The sequence below is a fragment of the Xiphophorus hellerii genome, chromosome 22, assembly GCF_003331165.1.
Source record: "Xiphophorus hellerii strain 12219 chromosome 22, Xiphophorus_hellerii-4.1, whole genome shotgun sequence".
NCBI lineage: Eukaryota > Metazoa > Chordata > Actinopteri > Cyprinodontiformes > Poeciliidae > Xiphophorus > Xiphophorus hellerii.
Window position 1 is genome coordinate 26,613,135 of NC_045693.1, and position 18,341 is coordinate 26,631,475.

Sequence of the window (18,341 nt, forward strand, 5' to 3'; positions counted from 1 at the left end):
CTGACTGGAACAAAAATCTGTCATTTTATCTATTGATATTGTAGGTTATTATATCTTTTTTTAAATATCTTTCATAGACCTCTGTAAGCAGTTTAGAATCCTGCATATTTTCCTAATAAGTGGGTTGCTGTTCAAAGCAAGGCTGGATTTTTATGTATGTAATTTGCTTGTAATATAGATTCCCAAATTAAGTATCAGTATTTTATTTTTCTAGGCAGTGATTGCTGAAGACAAAACAGAAGCTCTTGCATGCTGAGAATAAAATAATAATTTGAACCTTTGTTATGTGCTGTGACATTAGCAGATATCATACATCTACAGCCTAGCAAGACTATTAAGCTTGTTGCTGTTTCTTCTGTCGAATATTTGTTACTATACAGTTGTATAGTAGCTGGAACATTCCTGTAATGTATAGTGTCATCTATGCTTTTGTTCAACTAGCAGACTGAGTTGATTTTTTTCTGCTCTTTGTGGATGTATAACAGACTTGGATCACATCTGATGCAGTGTTTGATGCATGATGCCTCAGTCACATCAAGCCACATAGTAACATAATAAAGTTGTATAGCTGAAAGGAAAAAAGAAGAAAAAAAAGACGACAAACCTAACAATGGTCTCTTGTGAAAATGTAAAGGATTAAAATTGATTAATCTGTTGTGTGCCATGAATATGAACTGTTGGATTTTTTTAAATGGCTGGAATCATCAGGAACTGGGTTGGCAGCTTTTAACAACTGTGGCTAGTTTGTCACCTTTCTGTAACTTATATGCTAAATATATTTACCTACCAAAAGGTGAAAGAGCTATAGACAACTTCCATCTCTGACTTTTAAAAGTCATGACCATTCCTTTTGATATTCCTGAGACCTTAGAGTTCATTCTGACAACCCCTGAAACATGGCCTTAAGAAACACAACTTTATCATCTGCTGATTGTGAGAACTTATTGGCTTGTTACTATTAATATCTTTAAATATATTTTTACTCTCTTGCCCTAAAGTTATTTCTCTTACATTATTAAAATGAAGATGTTGACACAACATTGTCACTGCTAAGTACTTTCTGTTTGAGCAACATATTGGCTATTTCTCTGCTGTCTCAAGCTGTTCTAAAATAAAATCTGTTTAATCCACCATCATGACAATTTCCCACTACTGTAGAGCCAGTAGTAGTTGTGTGTGTGCGTTCTCCTGTTACACACCTATGATTGCAGGCCTGAATGAAATGCTCATTGTTATCTTCCAGGCCGTGGTTGCAGAGGAGTCATCATGTACGCCTGGATTTGAGTCAGAGCTGTTAATATTTAAAGTGACCAGAAAACACCTGAAGCAAGGCACACGATTGGGCAAAGGTACGGTGAGCCTTCCATGAACAGAATATGTCAATGTCTCGTTTTTATTGCTGTTGTTGGTTTCTAATACTACTTGTGTTTTAGCTTTGAAGGATTCATTTTGTGAAGCTATCGAGTAGTTGTTCAGTTCTCGTGTTGTACTCATTCCTGCAGCTCAGGTAATCTTCAGTCAGGTTTCTACTTGTCCCTGAACTTGTTCTGCTGGCTTTTCAAATGGTGTTGCACACACTGAACAAAAGCTGGCACAAAGTAGAATTAGGTTCTATGTTTGTCTTGTGTACATTCTGTTGTTTATTGGTTGCAACATTTATTTTAGCTATCACTTTGTTTGATTCGTTTCATCTGCTGTTACAGCAGAATCATTTTATGTTGGGCCCTGATTGTGATAATCCATGCACTGCTTCTACATTTCAGCTCCACTTAACAATGGGAACTTGTTTTGCAGACTTTTCCATGACTTTTTCATTCCCAAACAGACTGATAGAAAGTGGCTAGCATAAATTTTAAATGAGTTATATAGTGATGCTTGTAGAACTATACATATGTTGACTTGCAATCCCTGCTGCAAGTCAATGACTTGATGCAGTCTGCTGGGTTTACTTGAATAGAAAACCTATGAACTAGTTTGAATAATGAACTGAGCTTCATGTGCTGTTTGATAACTATCTATGTATGTGTGGTTGAATTAAAATGAATGTAGGTGAAGTGCTTTGAGACATTGTAGTGAATTGGTGTATTAGAAATAAAGGGAATTGAATTGACTGAGACTGGACAAAGTCTGAGTTTACAGTAAATGTAATGTCGGGTTTCTGAAGAAACTTGTTTATCTGCTCAATGAGAGCTAAAAACTCTGTTTTGATAGCACCTTAAGCATTTAAAGTATTACTTACCACCAAGACCTTCTTGCATTTTACTCAAGTATTTCATATTTGCTTGTGAAGTAGCACCTGGGTATTTGTAGCATAACTCAGTTATTTCTGTATCTGAACATTTGTGATTTTTGTTGATTTCCAGTTGGCTTCAGTGACTGCACGGACCGCACCAGATTTCTTTTCACCACAGATGACAGCCGCTTTGTGGTCCAAACAGATGGGGTAGTAACGGTGAGTGACAGAGACATTCAAATCCATGTTCACATAAAGATCCTTACAGGTGCACAAGTTACAAAATGTTACATATTTGAGTTTCAGTACTGATGCAAAAGTATGGGCTGATGTACAGTTTCAGGGTAGTTTGGAAAAAAAAAACCCAAAACACTAATATTGCATTTTTTCCCATCAAACCTTTCTTAAGCCATTTTGTTTCATTTGCTTGCTGAAGCATGCATACCCCTTGAACATTTTCTCATTTTGTTTGCTTGGAACCTCAAAACAAAGTATTTTAGGGAGCAAAGTAGAGCATAATTAATAGAAATACTGCATGGTTTTCAGTTCTGAACTCTGTGGTATGCTCTTGTATTAATACCCCTAAATAAAACCAAATCTAATCAACTTTCTTCAGCTAATTTTTTTTAAATATATTTTTGCAGTCAAAAATGCTTTAAGTGTAAATGGTACATAGCTATTAAGTTTGTAACACAAAAAATATTGAAATTTTTTGCTTCACCCAGATGTTTCATTCTTACTTCTTTGTAAATGCACAGTGAGTGTTGAATGTGTGGACCGAAAAATACAATAAATCTGAAGAATGAAGTATTCTGCTCGTGGATTTCAAAATTGATCAAAATTACATTTGTAGACGTGCTTTCAATACCTCCCACACGCTCCAACGGTACAATAACCCTGCCTCTTACACAGTGCATTCAATGATGGCACAGACCACCTTCATCTTCAGAAATTTTATGGACATTAAGATTTTCTCCATTGCCAACTTTGCTGTGTCAGTATTTCCTCTGAATTTTGAAGCTCAGTGCTGCCCCCTGGTGGTACAACACCTAATAATCATTATTAAAATGTAGTTCTCTAAAGGGTGCAGAAGTTGCCCTTAACAATAAGACATCTGTGTGAACACTCTCCAAAAAGGCCACTACAGCCAGAAAAATCTTTAAAATAATAATAATAATACTAATAATATTGGACAGCTACAAGATGCTGACAGTTACCTGAACACTTTTCCAGGATATATAACCTACCTGTTGAAAACACTTTGTGTGAAAATGCAACTCAGCCTTTACTCAAGTCATTTTTAACTTTTCTGAAAATAAGGTGATGGATTGCAGGCAAAGGTAAGTGTTGCTAAATTTATAATCCTAAGTAAATTTTTAAAAGAAAGATAAGATATGTGAGGCTGCTTGTCACAAGCTCAATGAAACGATAGATTTAAGATCATCTTCCTGAAGTCCTATTTTTCAAACCCTCTTCTGACATTAAGCTGTGCTGAAGTTACTGTGATCTTTCTACTCCAGGTAAAGAGACAAGTTGTCCTTCATGAGGGTTACCGGGACTTCTTCATCCACTCCTGGGACTCACAGGGTCAGAAGTTGACTGTACCCGCCATGGTGCTGTATGATAGACATCATCATGGGAATAACCATCCAAATACTGAGCATCACCAAAACATCCAGCTTCATGATCAGATTGAGATGGACTCTGCCACTAAACAGGTAGGGAAGGCATAGACGTGGTATGATATGGGTCAGAAAAGTGGTTGTTTTTTATTTTTTTTGTTAAGAATGCAGATTGACATCCTTTTTCAGATTGTCATATAAATGGTTTTTGGATTTTATCTAAGAAAAAACTTGATTATGATTGATTTATAGAGGCAATAAAATTTAAAGCCACATACAGCTCAGTGGCAACCGCAGGAGCTTTGGCACTGCCATCCCATTATTATCAGCGTTTTTGCGCCGTTCTTGCACCGTCCACTAGACAGCACATTTAGCAGCTCTTCCTAATTCCAAATCTTCAGTCTAGTTCAGTGCGAGCCCATCAGCATGTCTTGATAGTTTGGCTGAAAACTGACCTGGTGAATGTGATGAGTGGAGGTCTGTACAGAGATGTAGAAAGTCTGCTGAAGCTGTGACCTTGTAAGTGGAAGCTATTGCATTCATGAAGTGCATTGATTTTAGTCTTTGTGCTCCACCAGGTCCGTTTACCAGTTTCAGGACCCGACCAGAACCCCTTAGTGTAAATTACCTTGAAATAATGAGATTTGGTTATATATGAAAACAGGCTTCAATGCCGAAAAATGATGAAATGTTACAAGCCATACATGTCATACAAATGGAACAGATGCAGAGTTACATTCACCGTCCAGCGCTGGGGCCACACTGAGCTCACCTTATGGATGAAACCAAGTGAGGCAAAGACTGTAGCTTGAATTTATCTTTTTATTCTTTTCTGCAATCTGTACCCTCCCTTAAGGGTAGTCTAATCAGTTTCAGTCTTTTTACACGACTGGTGGCAGTCACACATGAACATGGTTATGTAAGCTGCAGTGTGTGCGTGTAAGCAGATAGAGGATAAAAGAGAGCAAAACACTGAATCCATAACAGCACCTTGATGTTTCATGGTGAATAGTCAGGTCTTGAGGGTTTCCCACATGCTTTGACGTTCAAAAGAGATTTTGATAACTTCTGATCTTCAATGCCTCAAGACTCTGTTGAGTGACTCTGGAGTCTATATTTCAAGAGGAGTTTGCTTAGATACATGTCTATAAAAGACAAAATGGTGGCTTTGATCCGAAATGGAAGACTTCCTGTTGGGTTTTGACCGCGGCTCCAAGAGATGTTTTTTGCCCCTTAACTTTTATTTGGCCATGCATTATGAACAAACTGGCCACGTTTAAAACTGATTGATTGAAATTCCTAGGAGGAGTTTGATCAAATGTGGAGTCTGTTAACGGTGAAAATGGGATCAAAGTCACAATCCAAAATGGATTGAAGTGGACCAAATTTTCTACCTCCACAATAAAGGTTAATGAGCAGGGTGTTTTGAAAGTTGCAGAGTGGTGTTGTTGAGCCGTTTGTTGTGAGTTTTTTGTGACAATGTTAAAATGCATAAATTTTATGCAGGCCTAATGCGTACACCAAGTTTGGCAAGTTTTCAGATATGTTTAGGCCTTCAAAGAGCCAATTTGTTTAAACTGAACCATAATAAAAACATTACAATAAGCCGACTCTGCGCTTCGCTGCTTGGGCTTAAATATGAAACATCCAAGGAAGTGAATGCTCTTTGTGAGCTCTGTACTTATGTAACCCTCACACTACCAAGGAGCTGTGTTGTGTTGAACAAATGTTTTTTAAAGCAGAGATGTTTTTCTGTGAAACACTGCCACTTTGTGGCTGTATTTAACATTTTCTGCTTCCATTCTTTTTTTTTTGTACTGTCTTCATGTCCCACATGTAGGCCTGTCACGATAGCAAATTTTGCTGAGCGATTAATTGTCTCAAAAATTATTGCGATGAACGATAATATTGTTTGAAGATCTTTTTACCCTGATTTAATGGAAATGACGTAATAATGCATGCGATTTCTTGCCAAAGATAGATACACTTTATTTTCAAAAGAACACTAAACACTGGAACTGATAAACAAAATAAACAAAACAACCAAAAACAAAAATAAAATGGATTCTCAGTCTCCATTAACAAAAAATGTACTGGAAAAAAAACTAAACAACATAAAGTAAAAGTGGAAATAAATGCTGCATTCAACCAAAAGAGGGCAGATTATGAAGTCTGTATATTATGTTGCCCTTCAGTAATAATTAGATTTAAATAGAGAAGATGGGCACATCGACTACCTGATGCAATAATTCACACTACATGATTTTTTGCTGCTACTTTTCCCCTTATGACAATCTTAAAACGTTGGTCTTTCTAAGATTGTGTGGTGTGTTACGTAGATCATCATTGCCACTCCGATCTAAATCAGGGGCTTTCCCTGACTGGGATCTTAACGCAGCCTGTTGAATGTGACAGGTAGCCAATCAGAAAGGGAGGATTCTCCTCTGCGCTTTCTGAGGGGAAATTACGGAGGGGAATCCCAAACAGCTGACACGGTGCAACCTGAAGTCCACATTGGAGATGATATGTGGAAACAACATTAATGTTTATTTAACATGCAAAGAATATAGAAATGACAAGAGGAGGAGTTGGAGCGAAACTGCTACCGCAGTTGATAAACCCGGTAACTTTTAAGCTGTTCTTCGTTGACGTAAATAGGTTATAATGATTTTCATTCAGTCAGGACTTTACGCTGACACTAGCCACATGCATTCCAGGTAGACTGGAGTAAAGCATTGATTAATGCCTGGTTTTAAAATGAGTTAACTGGACTTGTAGCCATTATTTTGTGCCCATTGTTGGACACCACACGGCAGGACCGAACCCAATCGAACAGTTATAGCTAGGATTTCTGTCGGGTAATGTGTGGTCTGTCAGGTTTTGAAAATGGGCCGACAATCGGCTGGCAGCTCTAAGATTGTGCAGTGTGCGCTGGGCTTTACACTAAGGAAATGAGGAAGGGAGGAGTCAGTGGAGAGCACCGGAGTTGAGCCCTTTTTCATTCAGTCTCATAGCTGAAAGAGAAAAAGGTCGGAAGAGACGATAATGCCGATAATTAAAATGACGTCGATAGCTTTAATTTATCGTACGATTAATTGATTTATCGTTTATCGCGACAGGCCTACCCACATGTCTTTTTATGACTGGTTCATTTGAACTTCTGGCCCACAGAAAATTTATATTAAGAGCTTCATGTCAGACGGCAACTTTATTGTGTTAAATTTGAAGTCGGGATGCATTTGTCTATCTGGAGGCCATTTAGTTTCAGTAGTTTACTGATTAAAATATATTTGTTTCCACAGGTTCCCATTCTGTATTTCCCAAAATCTAATCCAGGACTAAAGAGGAGGAAGAGAGCCTGGTCTATCCCTCCCATTGGTTTTCCTGAGAATTTCAGAGGACCTTATCCCCATTCTCTTGCTCAGGTTAGAGAAATTAAAATGTATATGGTTGTGCTTGTATGTATTTGTGTATGAATGAATGAAATTGGAAAAATGACATTCAGTGTAATTTTATTTGCTCTTTCAATTATACCTTGTATTTTAAGATTTATTCCTCCACTATGTTTTGTGCTTTGTTTAAATGTGTCTCGATATAACCTTGGTCTTTGTTGTCCAGATTCGCTCTGATGAAGATAAAGTGAAGAAGATCCATTACAGCATCACTGGACCTGGAGCAGATCAGCCTCCTAAGGGTCTTTTCACCATGGATAGAGTCACTGGTCATCTGTATGTGACACAGGAACTGGACAGAGAGAAACGGGACAAGTACATGGTCAGTGTTTTGTGTTATAGCTTTAAGCCTGACACTTTTCTATTCGCTGTTTGTTAAAGATTCTAGTTAAGGTAAAGTAATTTTATTTATACAGCTCATTTTCAGCAGTAAGACAGTTCAAAGAGCTTTACATGAATTAGACCGAAATAAAAACAAAAGAATAAAGGAAAGACCACAAAGAAAAACAGAAAAGTATAAATTAGATGTTGGTTTTCCATGTTTGGTAAGATTAGTGAGGCATAAAACTAAATGTTGGTTCTCTGTGTTTTATTCTATAAAGTTGATGGTGCTAAATGTTGATCTATGGCAGTGGTTCCCAAAGATTTTCTGGGCCCCCCTATGGATTACAATGAAATCCCCAAAAAGGAAAAAAAAAATCAACTGACATAAACCTATACACATATTTTATTTTCAAACTCCACTGAAGTTTATTTCACACTTCAGGTTGCAACAAAACTACCAACCATCTTTACAGTGAAACACTTTTGTGTAACTGTTTTTTGGGGTTTTTTCATTCATCCATACCGCTTCCCGTGCCCCCCTGTAATGGCACGGCACCCTCTATAGGGGGCGCGCCCCACACGTTGGGAACCACTGATCTAAGGTAATGAGTTAGGAGTTTCTCTGGATTCTAAGTTTGTTCTAATTCCCAGTTTGCTCTGGGTTGAGTGAAGTATCCTTTTGTTTTAATAGGTTTGATTTCTGTTCTGGGTTGAGTGAAATATATAAACTAATAAGAATAAGTAATTCATCATTTATAAACCAGTAGAGGGTTCTCTGGATTATTGTTAAGACTGATTAAAATTAATTTTCTGAAACAATTCTCAAGTTTACAAAAAATGCTCAAATTGTTTGCCATCTGTGATTAAATATATTGAAAAAAGTTTGTAAAATGGAAAATTAAAATATACCCTAAATGCAACATAAAACTAAAGTGACCATATTGTTTTAATATGTTGAAATTGTAATTTTTTACAGCTTCAAGCTTTTGCCAAGACAGAGGGTGGTGCAAATGCAGAGGAGCCTACGGATATTTTGATCAATGTAATTGACCAGAATGACAACAAACCTGTTTTCAATCAGTCTACCTATAAGGGAGAAGTTCCAGAGGCCTCAGAAAAAGGTAAAGTCCCAGGATTCAGATAATGAACATGCAAAAAGAAAATGTTCTACTTTATGCAAACAAAATTGTTAGTATGCTTTGAACTGTTGGCAAGATCCTTTGAACAATTTTAAGACTACCTATAATTGGTGCATGCAAAGGGACCTATTATGCAAAAATGACTTTTTGCACTTTTTCGCTGTTAGTTGTTTTGATGGACAGCGGAAAAAGTCTAGCTGTCCGACTAGCTGTCTGTTTATTTTATATATATATATATATATATGTGTGTGTGAGGGGGGGGGTGCGGGCGTGTGTGTGTTAACAGTGGTGACATATGCACTAACTTGATGCACAGCTGTGGAGGCATCACGAGCAGCAATCCTGCTGTGTGTACAGCCCTGTGCACACAGCAGTGAATGTTTATAAGAAAGGGACGGTCATTTTGACGTGAAAGCCGTGCAGCTCTGGCCTGACAACCCATCATCGCGTTTGCTCCGTCACTTCCAAGTCCAACAACATGAGCCATGGTCTCCTCACGACTCGACAGCATACGTTTGATTTTTTTCTGTGACGCATTCAGCAGTGCCCGACGAAATTGCATAATTGCCAATGAACACAGTTTCAGACTCTTCTTTCTGTTGAAGTGTCAAGTACATGATTAGCATCTTCTCCACTGCAGTATTGGTGGTTTCATCTGCTGCTTTTGTCGTTTTAATGGGTTAAGTTTTCAAATTCTTTGGTTTTCTTGGAAGCCTGTTCGCAGCGTGGTCATCACAATGACACTCAAATCAGAAATCAAAGTTTCTGCTTTTAAAAGTAATTACAATGGGTTTTGGCACAGGGGTTAAGCACATCCCACCTATGGAGACCTTAGTTCTCAACTCAGTTGTCGCAGGTTCAATTCCCGGCCTGGCGACCTGTGCCGCATGTCTTCCCCATTCTCTCATTACCCACTTTCCTGTCAATTCACTATCAAATAAAGGCCAGTAGAGCCAATAAAACCTTTTAAAAATAATAATTACAATGCTAATTGATTTAAAATCAATCCTTTCCTGATCTAAAATAAACACTTTGTTATATTCATGCCAAATTGTTGGTGAGTTTCTTAGTTCAGCTTACCTTCACTATTAAATCTAAATAGCTGCTGCTCTCACTGTTGTTCGTTGTTTCCTCTTGATTAGCTTTTGACGTGATTCAGGTTGTGGCCACAGATGCTGATGAGCCAAATACTGACAACTCTGATATCAGGTACCGTATAATGAGTCAGAAGCCAGAGGATCCCAGTCCCAACATGTTTACCATCAATCCAACAACTGGAGTCATCAGAGTCAACGAAGCTGGACTGGACCGAGAGGTGAGAATTCTGACAGTTTTGGCCCATCTGACTAAAATCAGAATTAGGCTAATGTGTATTTTTCTTATGAAACGCACAGATTTGGGAAGATGATGTAGAGTTTCAAAAGCAGAAGTTAGAGAGGAAACCTGCTCTGTTCCATTTGCACCTTCCAATGGAATCACTCAAACGCAAAGCTGCCAGTAATCCTGCTCTGAAATAAAAAATACATATGCCATTGACCTTTAAACATATGCATGCTTGAGTAATATAGAGAAAAAAATAGTAAGTAAATTGGCAAAATGCTTGAGTAAAATAGTGATTTCTATTGGTTTAACTAAATCATGCTCTATGGATCATTTCACAATTCAATCTGGTCAGGCATTTAAAAACAGATCATTCAATAATTCCCAAGAATAAAAACTCCAAGAAACAAAGAGTTTCAATATTATTCTTAAATATTATGACTTATCATGCTGATATTTATACCTTATAATTAACTGAAGTTGACATGCTAAGACAAGTAATTTCTTTAAAGCACGAAAACAGCAATATTTAGTTAATGAGTTAGTTCTTCATTTGAATTATTAGTTTTTCAGGAATTGCACTTCAGCAGAACACAAGGCAATTGTACTTATCAAGAAAATATGCTGAATTATATCAAAAGTATATTTTAGGTCTTTGTTAAAGTTCATCACCTACCTCATTTCCATCAGTGTCAGAGAGCAAAAGCTTTTCAAAGTTGATGGTGAGAAATTTTAAACTACAAATAAAGATTTGTGATTGCTGCAGAGACGCGATGCTCTCATCACTCTCAATGTGTGCGCAGGATGCTTGGGAAAAAATAGACTGCCACAGTTTTTCAGCAAAATTGCAGGAAAAGTGAAGGTGTTGTACATTTTCATAAGGAAAAGTGTGGTTACTAAAACGCTTAAATCTGCCACTTTTGCAACGTCCAGCAAAATATATAGGGTGCACCGATTGCAGTTTTTTGGCCGATCTTCACTTACCAATCTTTAAAAATCCTCACCTGCCAATTTCGATTTTGGCAAATACCTTTTTTTTTTGGTCTAAAATGTAGCTAAATATAGCAAAAAAGTTGATCAGCTAGCCAATAAATCGGCTAGCTGATAAATTGGTGCTCTCTTAGAAATGTATATATTTTTAAAGGATTTAAATTGTCTTCATTGTCAAGTTTTTCAAATATGTTAAAATACTACTTTTTTCTGCCATCACTGACTTTCTTTGACATCCAGACAAAACTCTAACTAATTTTCTTAAATGTACAGAATGAATTCTTTCTTTTTCTGTATGTAAGCTAAAGTTCCCATAACTTAATGTAGCATCTCTTGACAGCTGAAGCATATCATGCTTCCAGAAAGTCTGAAGATAAATGTTAGTTATCAGGACTGGTCACAACATAAGACTGGTGTTTCTGTCTTATAAAGACTTGGTCTTTGGCTCTTCACTGAGATCAGCTTCATGCAGCTCAGCAAACAGAGCTACTAGTAACAGATAACTACTCCTCTAATATGATTAACACAAGTCATTGCTTCAGTTTATAGCCTTGCAAAATCCCTCCAGCAAGTCAGCAAGGTTTAAAATTGAAACTAGCCTATCTTTGCACCTAGACCTGGTGTCCTTTGGGTTTGTGTTGTTTCTGCTGGTTGAGTTGCTCCACATGATTCTGTATAATGTTTTTCTTTCTGTTCTTGTTCTTCCTGGTGTCCATCATTTCCCCTCCTCTCCTGCAGTGTCCTGTATCAGATTCTATGTTCTCTGCTGGAAGCTACAAACACACATACCTAATTATGAATTAGCATGATTTCATTAAATCTTTTTTTATGATTTGTTGTTTCTCAGAATGAGCTTTGTGCTGTTTGTTGGAACCTAAATAATTTCTAAACTAAGTTTTTCTTAGAGGCATCTAAGCTCTGCCTTGATAACTGAGGACTGAAATAGTGTTGAATATTTTAGAAAGCTGATTTTCTACAGTTCAGTGACGAGGAACTAAAAGTGTCTTTGTTTAATTAAAGTCAACATTTCATTCTACAGAAAGTCCCAAAGTATGAACTGGAAGTAATGGTAGCTGACAACAAAGGAGAAGGTTTGACTGGATTTACCAAAGTGATTATCAGAGTGACGGACAGCAACGATCACGCTCCAGTCTTTACAGAGTCCAGAGTAAGTACAACACATGACTTTTTAACATTTTTAAACCTGTTGTTTAAAACTGGTTTAAACAGGTTTTGTTTGAACGTCTCCATTTATAAATTAGTTGCACTTAAAACTTGACATTTTTTAAAGAAATAAAACCACGTTACAGATATAATGTTTTTCCAATTTTTAAAATATTTTCTATGTTTTGTCTAAAAATGTCTTGTGTCTGACGGAGAAAAACTCAAAATATTCAATATTTTAAAAAAAAAACAAACAGCAAAATTGAATCTTTTTGATGTGGATGTTCCAGCCTTGACCGTGTCAAAAATTAATAACAGTATTGATGTTTACGCATTATTTTTGGAGTAATGAGAGTTAAAACTGACACTCTGTACATTCATGACCTAAAACAGTACATCTTACAAAGGTGCAATAAAAACTCAGTATTTTTTTCCACTTTCCATGCATTAAATCTTTTCAATAACTTAAGATCTATCCAGTGATAGAGATATGAGGGTTTTCTCATTTTTAAAGTATTTTCTATGGTTTGATATGTAAAAGAATATTTTATTAATTGAGTACTCTTTAGAATATTTTTACGATTATCTGAGGAATTGGATCTCTTTCTCTCTGCACCATTCCTACTGTTCGGTCCAAAACCCTCATGCCAGAAAAACTGTCATAGTCCAACCATCACACCACAAAGTTCAACCATCCTTATTTGTCCCCCAAACCCTGACAAAACGTCACACAATTCGACACCATGCTGCTGGCACTTCACAACAACTGAAAGAGTGATGAACGTAACTTTTTGTCCTAACATGTAGACACCAAACCTGCTCCTTCTCACCCAAATCATTCCATATATTTACTGATGACCTCCCCTGTAGGTCTGAGAAGTGCAGGATTAGCTGCAGGAAGTCTGTAAAGAGAGATGAATGTAGTCAAAGGCCTGCAGATTCTGGCAAGAGAGAAATCCTGGAGTTAAAATATGAGGAGAAAAGTATGACAGAGCCCCTTTTCGGGGCGTGCTGTGGTGGCGCAGGGGGTTAGCACGCCCCACATTTGGAGGCCTTAGACCCGCGGACGTCACGGGTTCGACTCCCGGTCCCGACGACCTTTGCCGCATGTCCTCCTTCAAAAATGGCGCCGGCTCAGCTGGCTGCCCGCAGTGTGTGTGTTAATCTGTGTATAAAAAAATTCTTGCTGTAACTGAGAAATAATTTCCCTGCTGGGATGAATAAAGTAATTCTTCTTCTTCTTCGTATGTGGAAGATCCCGATTTCCCTGTCTTTTTTCTCCATGGAGATTTCCCATCATCCATTGCTTCTTCCTCCTCTCAGCTGCAGAGTCCTCCTTTGCCAGGCTGCAAAGGAGTCTGGCAAAATTCATATGCCCCTCATATGAATTTTGACTTCTGCTTATATTTACATCAGACATCCTCATCATCCTCAGACTTGTAATCTGGTAAAATCATCTCCATGGAGTTCTCTAGTCCTGGTTGTCTCTTAGAGAAATTACCAGCAAACTAACCTAACTGAAGATGCACCTGCATAAACAGACTGTTCCTCTCATCTAATAGTAAATAATTAACTCAATTAATTAAAAGGGTGGAGCCTGTGGTGATATCAGGGAGGTCATCACACCCAAACAAGTTTTTCTTGTGTTTTGAAGGCAGAATCTTGAATTAGTTTGGTTTTCATTGAAAAGTTATTTTAAAATGCTGTGATAACTGTTCACTGAAAATATGTGGTTATAATAGCAGTCAGTGGGACCAAAATGGGACAGAAGGTTTTAAGTGTACACAAAGTGCTTATCTTTTGTTCTGCATACCTTATAATCAAAGGGACAATAATTTTTTAAAAGAAAATTTTAAAAAGTCTTGGCCAAGTTTCATAGAATTAACCTTTAGTCCAACTGAGATGTTGAGAATCAAAAAAGCAGTAAAGCAGGATTTCCCATTTTGGTCAGCCAAGAATCCCCAAGGGTTAAAGGACAAGTTGTGTAGATAAATGTGTATATATGTATGCAAATGTGTGAAGATAATTTGGAATTTGTTGTGGTGAGCAACCTTAAAAATGTCTTCTGTCTCCTCTCAGTATGAGGCCACAGTTGAAGAGAATAAAGTAGACGCTCTAGTTGTTAAGATGTTGGTGACGGACGGTGATGAGCCTCATAGCATGGCCTGGAATGCAAAGTTCAGCATCATTGATGGAGATCCAGGAAATCTGTTTACTGTGGAAACAGGAACAAACAAACAAGAAGGAATCATCACTACTGCTAAGGTAGGAGGAACAGCAGGTTCTGACTGTTGGACCAAATGTAACTATTTCAAAGTATTTTGTTTTTAAGCAAAATTCAGTTACATTTATCAGCTGAAGTTCAGCCTGAACTGTTCATGTCTGAGTTACCATTAAACATTTCTTCCACTAAACCAGGGTCTGGACTTTGAGAGAACCAGTAAGCACACTCTACTGGTCACAGTGGAGAATGAGGCTCCTTTTGCTGTCCCCTTGGTCACTTCCACTGCTACAGTGGTGGTGACTGTGGAGGATGTCAATGAACCTCCCATCTTTGATCCTAAAGAGAAGCATGTTTCTAAACGTGAGGATCTTGCTGAGAACAGCACTGTGGTGCGATACATAGCTACTGATCCAGACGTTGGACGCAAACAGAAAGTCATGTAAGGAACCTGAAAATCCTCCATCTTGAAGAGTCACAGCCTGCATATTTTAAATTCATGTTGTAGATAAGTAATCTCTTTTCTTGATCATACTGCTTACAAAGTCCTGCTTTGTGTTATTTATATAAATTTTTGTCCTTGATGTTCAGGTATAAAATACTCGATGACCCAGCTGGCTGGCTTGTCATTGATAAGGGTACTGGTGAGATAAAAGTGAGAAACAAAATGGACAGAGAAGATAATGCTGTCAAAGAGAATAAATACACAGCATTGATTGGTGCATATGATGATGATGGTAAGTGTGAGGATTAACTGTCTTAATGGTTTTGGAGGAAATCTATATGAATCACTGCAAGTTAAAAGGAATTTAATTTAATGGTTTGAGCTAAAAGTGTAAAGCTTGCCTTGAAAAGAGTTCTTTAGAATATTATCATCTGTAGCAGTTCTGAATTTCTCAAACTTTTCTTGTAGAGATTTTTGACTCCTTCCTCAGTAGATCATTGAAGGTGTCAACAGGACTATTCATGCTTCTACTTTTTATCTTCCATGTCTCCAGATCAGATCCCAGCTACAGGAACTGGAACTCTGATCATTACACTTGAGGACGTCAACGACAACCCCCCCTCCGTTGACGATCGTTTAGTTAAAGTACGTACCCTCCACCTGAACCAGGACCAGATCATTTACTTTTTGCACTTACCTATTCAGGAGCTTCAGAGTTATAGTTTGACTTAATTTTCAATTGTTAAATAGAAAATTACAAATATACTGTAGCATAATCCCATCAGTGTTTTAAATTCATTTTGTTTCCACAGATGTGTAACAAGAAGCCAGTTACTCAGCTGCTAAGTGTAACAGATAAAGATGGACCAGGCTTTACTTTTCCATACAGCGTCGTCTTACAGGACTCTGCTAAGACTAACTGGACCGCTAGGATGAACGACAACAGTATGTAAACTAGGAATGACTGATATGAACTAACAATTATATCACAGTATTTTGTTGCTGTTTCTGTAATCATGGTGATGTAAATGATTCCAAAGGCCTGTTGACTTTTCTGTTTATCTGGGAGACAGCTGACCGACCCAAAGTTACCGCTGCAAATAAAACCTGCCTATAGTAAAATAGAAATATTGCTTAATATCAACTGAATAAAACAAATCTAAATGTTTGTGGTGGGAATGGAATAAGACTTGATGAAAAGAAACTTGTATTGACAAAACAATTGGCAACGTAGGAATTAGTTTTTTATGTGTGTTTATTGTATATTTTTCTTTTTCAGAAACTGGTATTGTTCTGACTTTGACACGTGAGCTGGAGAGTGGAACTTACAAAGTGGGCATGAAGGTTTCAGACAACCAGGGCCTGTTTCAGCTCAACACAATCGAAGCTGAAGTGTGTGACTGCACTGGAGAAGAAGTGAGGTGCATAGAGAAAGTTATTGCTGGCTCCAGCATGCCAGTCATCCTGGGAATACTCGGTGGTGTCCTCCTGCTACTTAGTGAGTTTAAGAATTTACCACATTTCTAGATCAATATGGGTTCTCTCTAAGAAAGTTGGTCTGAAGAAAAATTGCTAATGGTTTTGATCTGTCCAGTCTCTAAATGACAAAGTTCAACTATGGATTAACTAAAAGAATAATTTACTGAATTTGCTACTTGAAGAGAGTCGTGTCAGATATTTTCACTCTGAAGGTGACATGAGCTGCTTTTGTCTGGATTAGTTTCTGTCTGAATGCTGCCACCCTCAGTCTTGACTGGAGTAGATTGTATTTTGTCATCTGTGCAGACTTGATGAGATCAACCAGGACATATTCTGGCAGTATCATTCATCTCCTTTTCCAGTGTTTATCTAAAGACACAGTCTCTCCATAGTGATCACCTTCCAGCTCCATGGGATTATTTTGCTCTTGAAATGAGAAATCATGTCAACTTTATGCTCTTTCAGTGCTGGTCCTGCTGCTGCTACTGTTGGCAAATAAAAACAAGCCAAAGAAGGGACAACCTTTGCTCCTAGATAACGACATCAGAGACGACATCTTTTGTTATGATGAGGAGGGAGGCGGAGAGGAGGACCAGGTAAATGCTGCTTATATAATCAAGATTTATACTCTGGAACATTGTTTACATGTAATATTTTTTACATGGGGCAGATGGCTATAACTGTTCATCAGAACGTATTTAAATCTTACTTTACTCTCAACAAGCTCTTCTGGTGGTTTAATCCAGTGACTGTTTTCATGCCTTGTAATCTAAAAGGAAGTTTTATTTTGCATTATTCTCCATTAGGACTACTTTGATCTGGGTGTTCTCCACCGTGGTTTGGACAACCGTCCCCATGTGTTCAGGGATGAAGTGGCTCCAGTTTTTCAGACACGGCCTGTTGTGTATAAACCTCGACCCGCCAACCCAGAAGATATCGGCGGCTTCATTGATGATGTGAGTTCATAACACCACTAAAGAACTTACTTCTGTTGGAAAATAAGCCTGTGAGCATTATAACATATTTCACTCTACGACACAGAACCTAAAGGCGGCAGATAACGACCCGACTGCTCCCCCCTACGACTCCCTGCTGGTGTTTGATTATGAAGGAGGCGGTTCTGAAGCTGGAAGCATTTCGTCTCTGAACTCGTCAAGCGATGGAGATCAGGACTATGACTGCCTCAGCGACTGGGGGCCTCGCTTCAAGAAACTGGCCGACATGTACGGAGGAGGAGATGATGACATGATGTGAATGTACCAGTACTGAGGAAAAGTAGCTGCATGAGTTTAAGTGTGCTGGAGTAACGACATCCGTGAGATGTTAGTTTGTGAATTTTAGTTCATGCCCATTGGCAGTTGAGCCACTGGAGAGTTTGGTTTTATGAATTTTCCCCATTAGAGAAGTTTTTGAGCCTTTTGTTTTTGTTTTTTGTTTTTTTAGGCTGGCCAGAAATGTTTTATTTGTAGCTTACTGGTATAGTGGTCTCATACACTGAACGATTTGCATCATCACTGGTTTTAAAAAAAGCTAGTGTGAAGCTGGTAAAATAAGGTACTTTTGATCTTTTTTGTATTCTGTTTTTATATTTTTGTTTCAAGGATAGATTAGAAACATTTCAGAAATCATATGAAATCCTTTTAGCCAGGGAAAGCAGAGTCGACCTCTGGACGACATTTGAGTTGATAATAAATGCTTCTTGTACTGCTTTACTAAATCTTGATGCAATAATTTCTGATGTATGGTAAAAGGTTAAATGTAATGTTTCACTTTTTTTATATATATATATAAAGTTATACATTTTAGATTTGTCTGGCGTTTTGTCTTTTCCAGAATAGTAATTACTTTATTTATTGCAACAATTGAACGGTTGGAACAGGTTTTATTTTCACAATGTTCATTAAAATCCCAGTAGAACGACTTTTTTTGAACAGCTTTAACTGAAGTCAAAG

At 37.7% G+C, this 18,341-nt stretch overlaps 1 protein-coding gene across 2 annotated transcripts in view; it reads left to right on the forward strand.

Annotated features, from left to right (window-relative positions):
- LOC116712572 (B-cadherin-like) overlaps positions 1-18,106 on the forward strand; it is a 108,441-nt gene extending 90,335 nt beyond the window's left edge. The window contains exons 2-18 of one of the 2 annotated variants that reach the window (XM_032552373.1): positions 1,244-1,349; positions 2,364-2,452; positions 3,754-3,955; positions 7,150-7,280; positions 7,474-7,629; positions 8,608-8,752; positions 9,913-10,085; positions 12,120-12,248; positions 14,324-14,509; positions 14,663-14,907; positions 15,057-15,202; positions 15,464-15,555; positions 15,723-15,855; positions 16,190-16,408; positions 16,855-16,985; positions 17,196-17,345; positions 17,431-18,106. In XM_032552373.1, the coding sequence (XP_032408264.1) occupies positions 1,244-1,349; positions 2,364-2,452; positions 3,754-3,955; positions 7,150-7,280; positions 7,474-7,629; positions 8,608-8,752; positions 9,913-10,085; positions 12,120-12,248; positions 14,324-14,509; positions 14,663-14,907; positions 15,057-15,202; positions 15,464-15,555; positions 15,723-15,855; positions 16,190-16,408; positions 16,855-16,985; positions 17,196-17,345; positions 17,431-17,643 (2,646 nt within the window). In that variant the 3' untranslated portion in view covers positions 17,644-18,106. The remainder of the gene's footprint in view (positions 1-1,243; positions 1,350-2,363; positions 2,453-3,753; positions 3,956-7,149; positions 7,281-7,473; positions 7,630-8,607; positions 8,753-9,912; positions 10,086-12,119; positions 12,249-14,323; positions 14,510-14,662; positions 14,908-15,056; positions 15,203-15,463; positions 15,556-15,722; positions 15,856-16,189; positions 16,409-16,854; positions 16,986-17,195; positions 17,346-17,430) is intronic. The other variant, XM_032552374.1, reaches the window with a different exon arrangement.
- Positions 18,107-18,341: the final 235 nt, after the last annotated feature.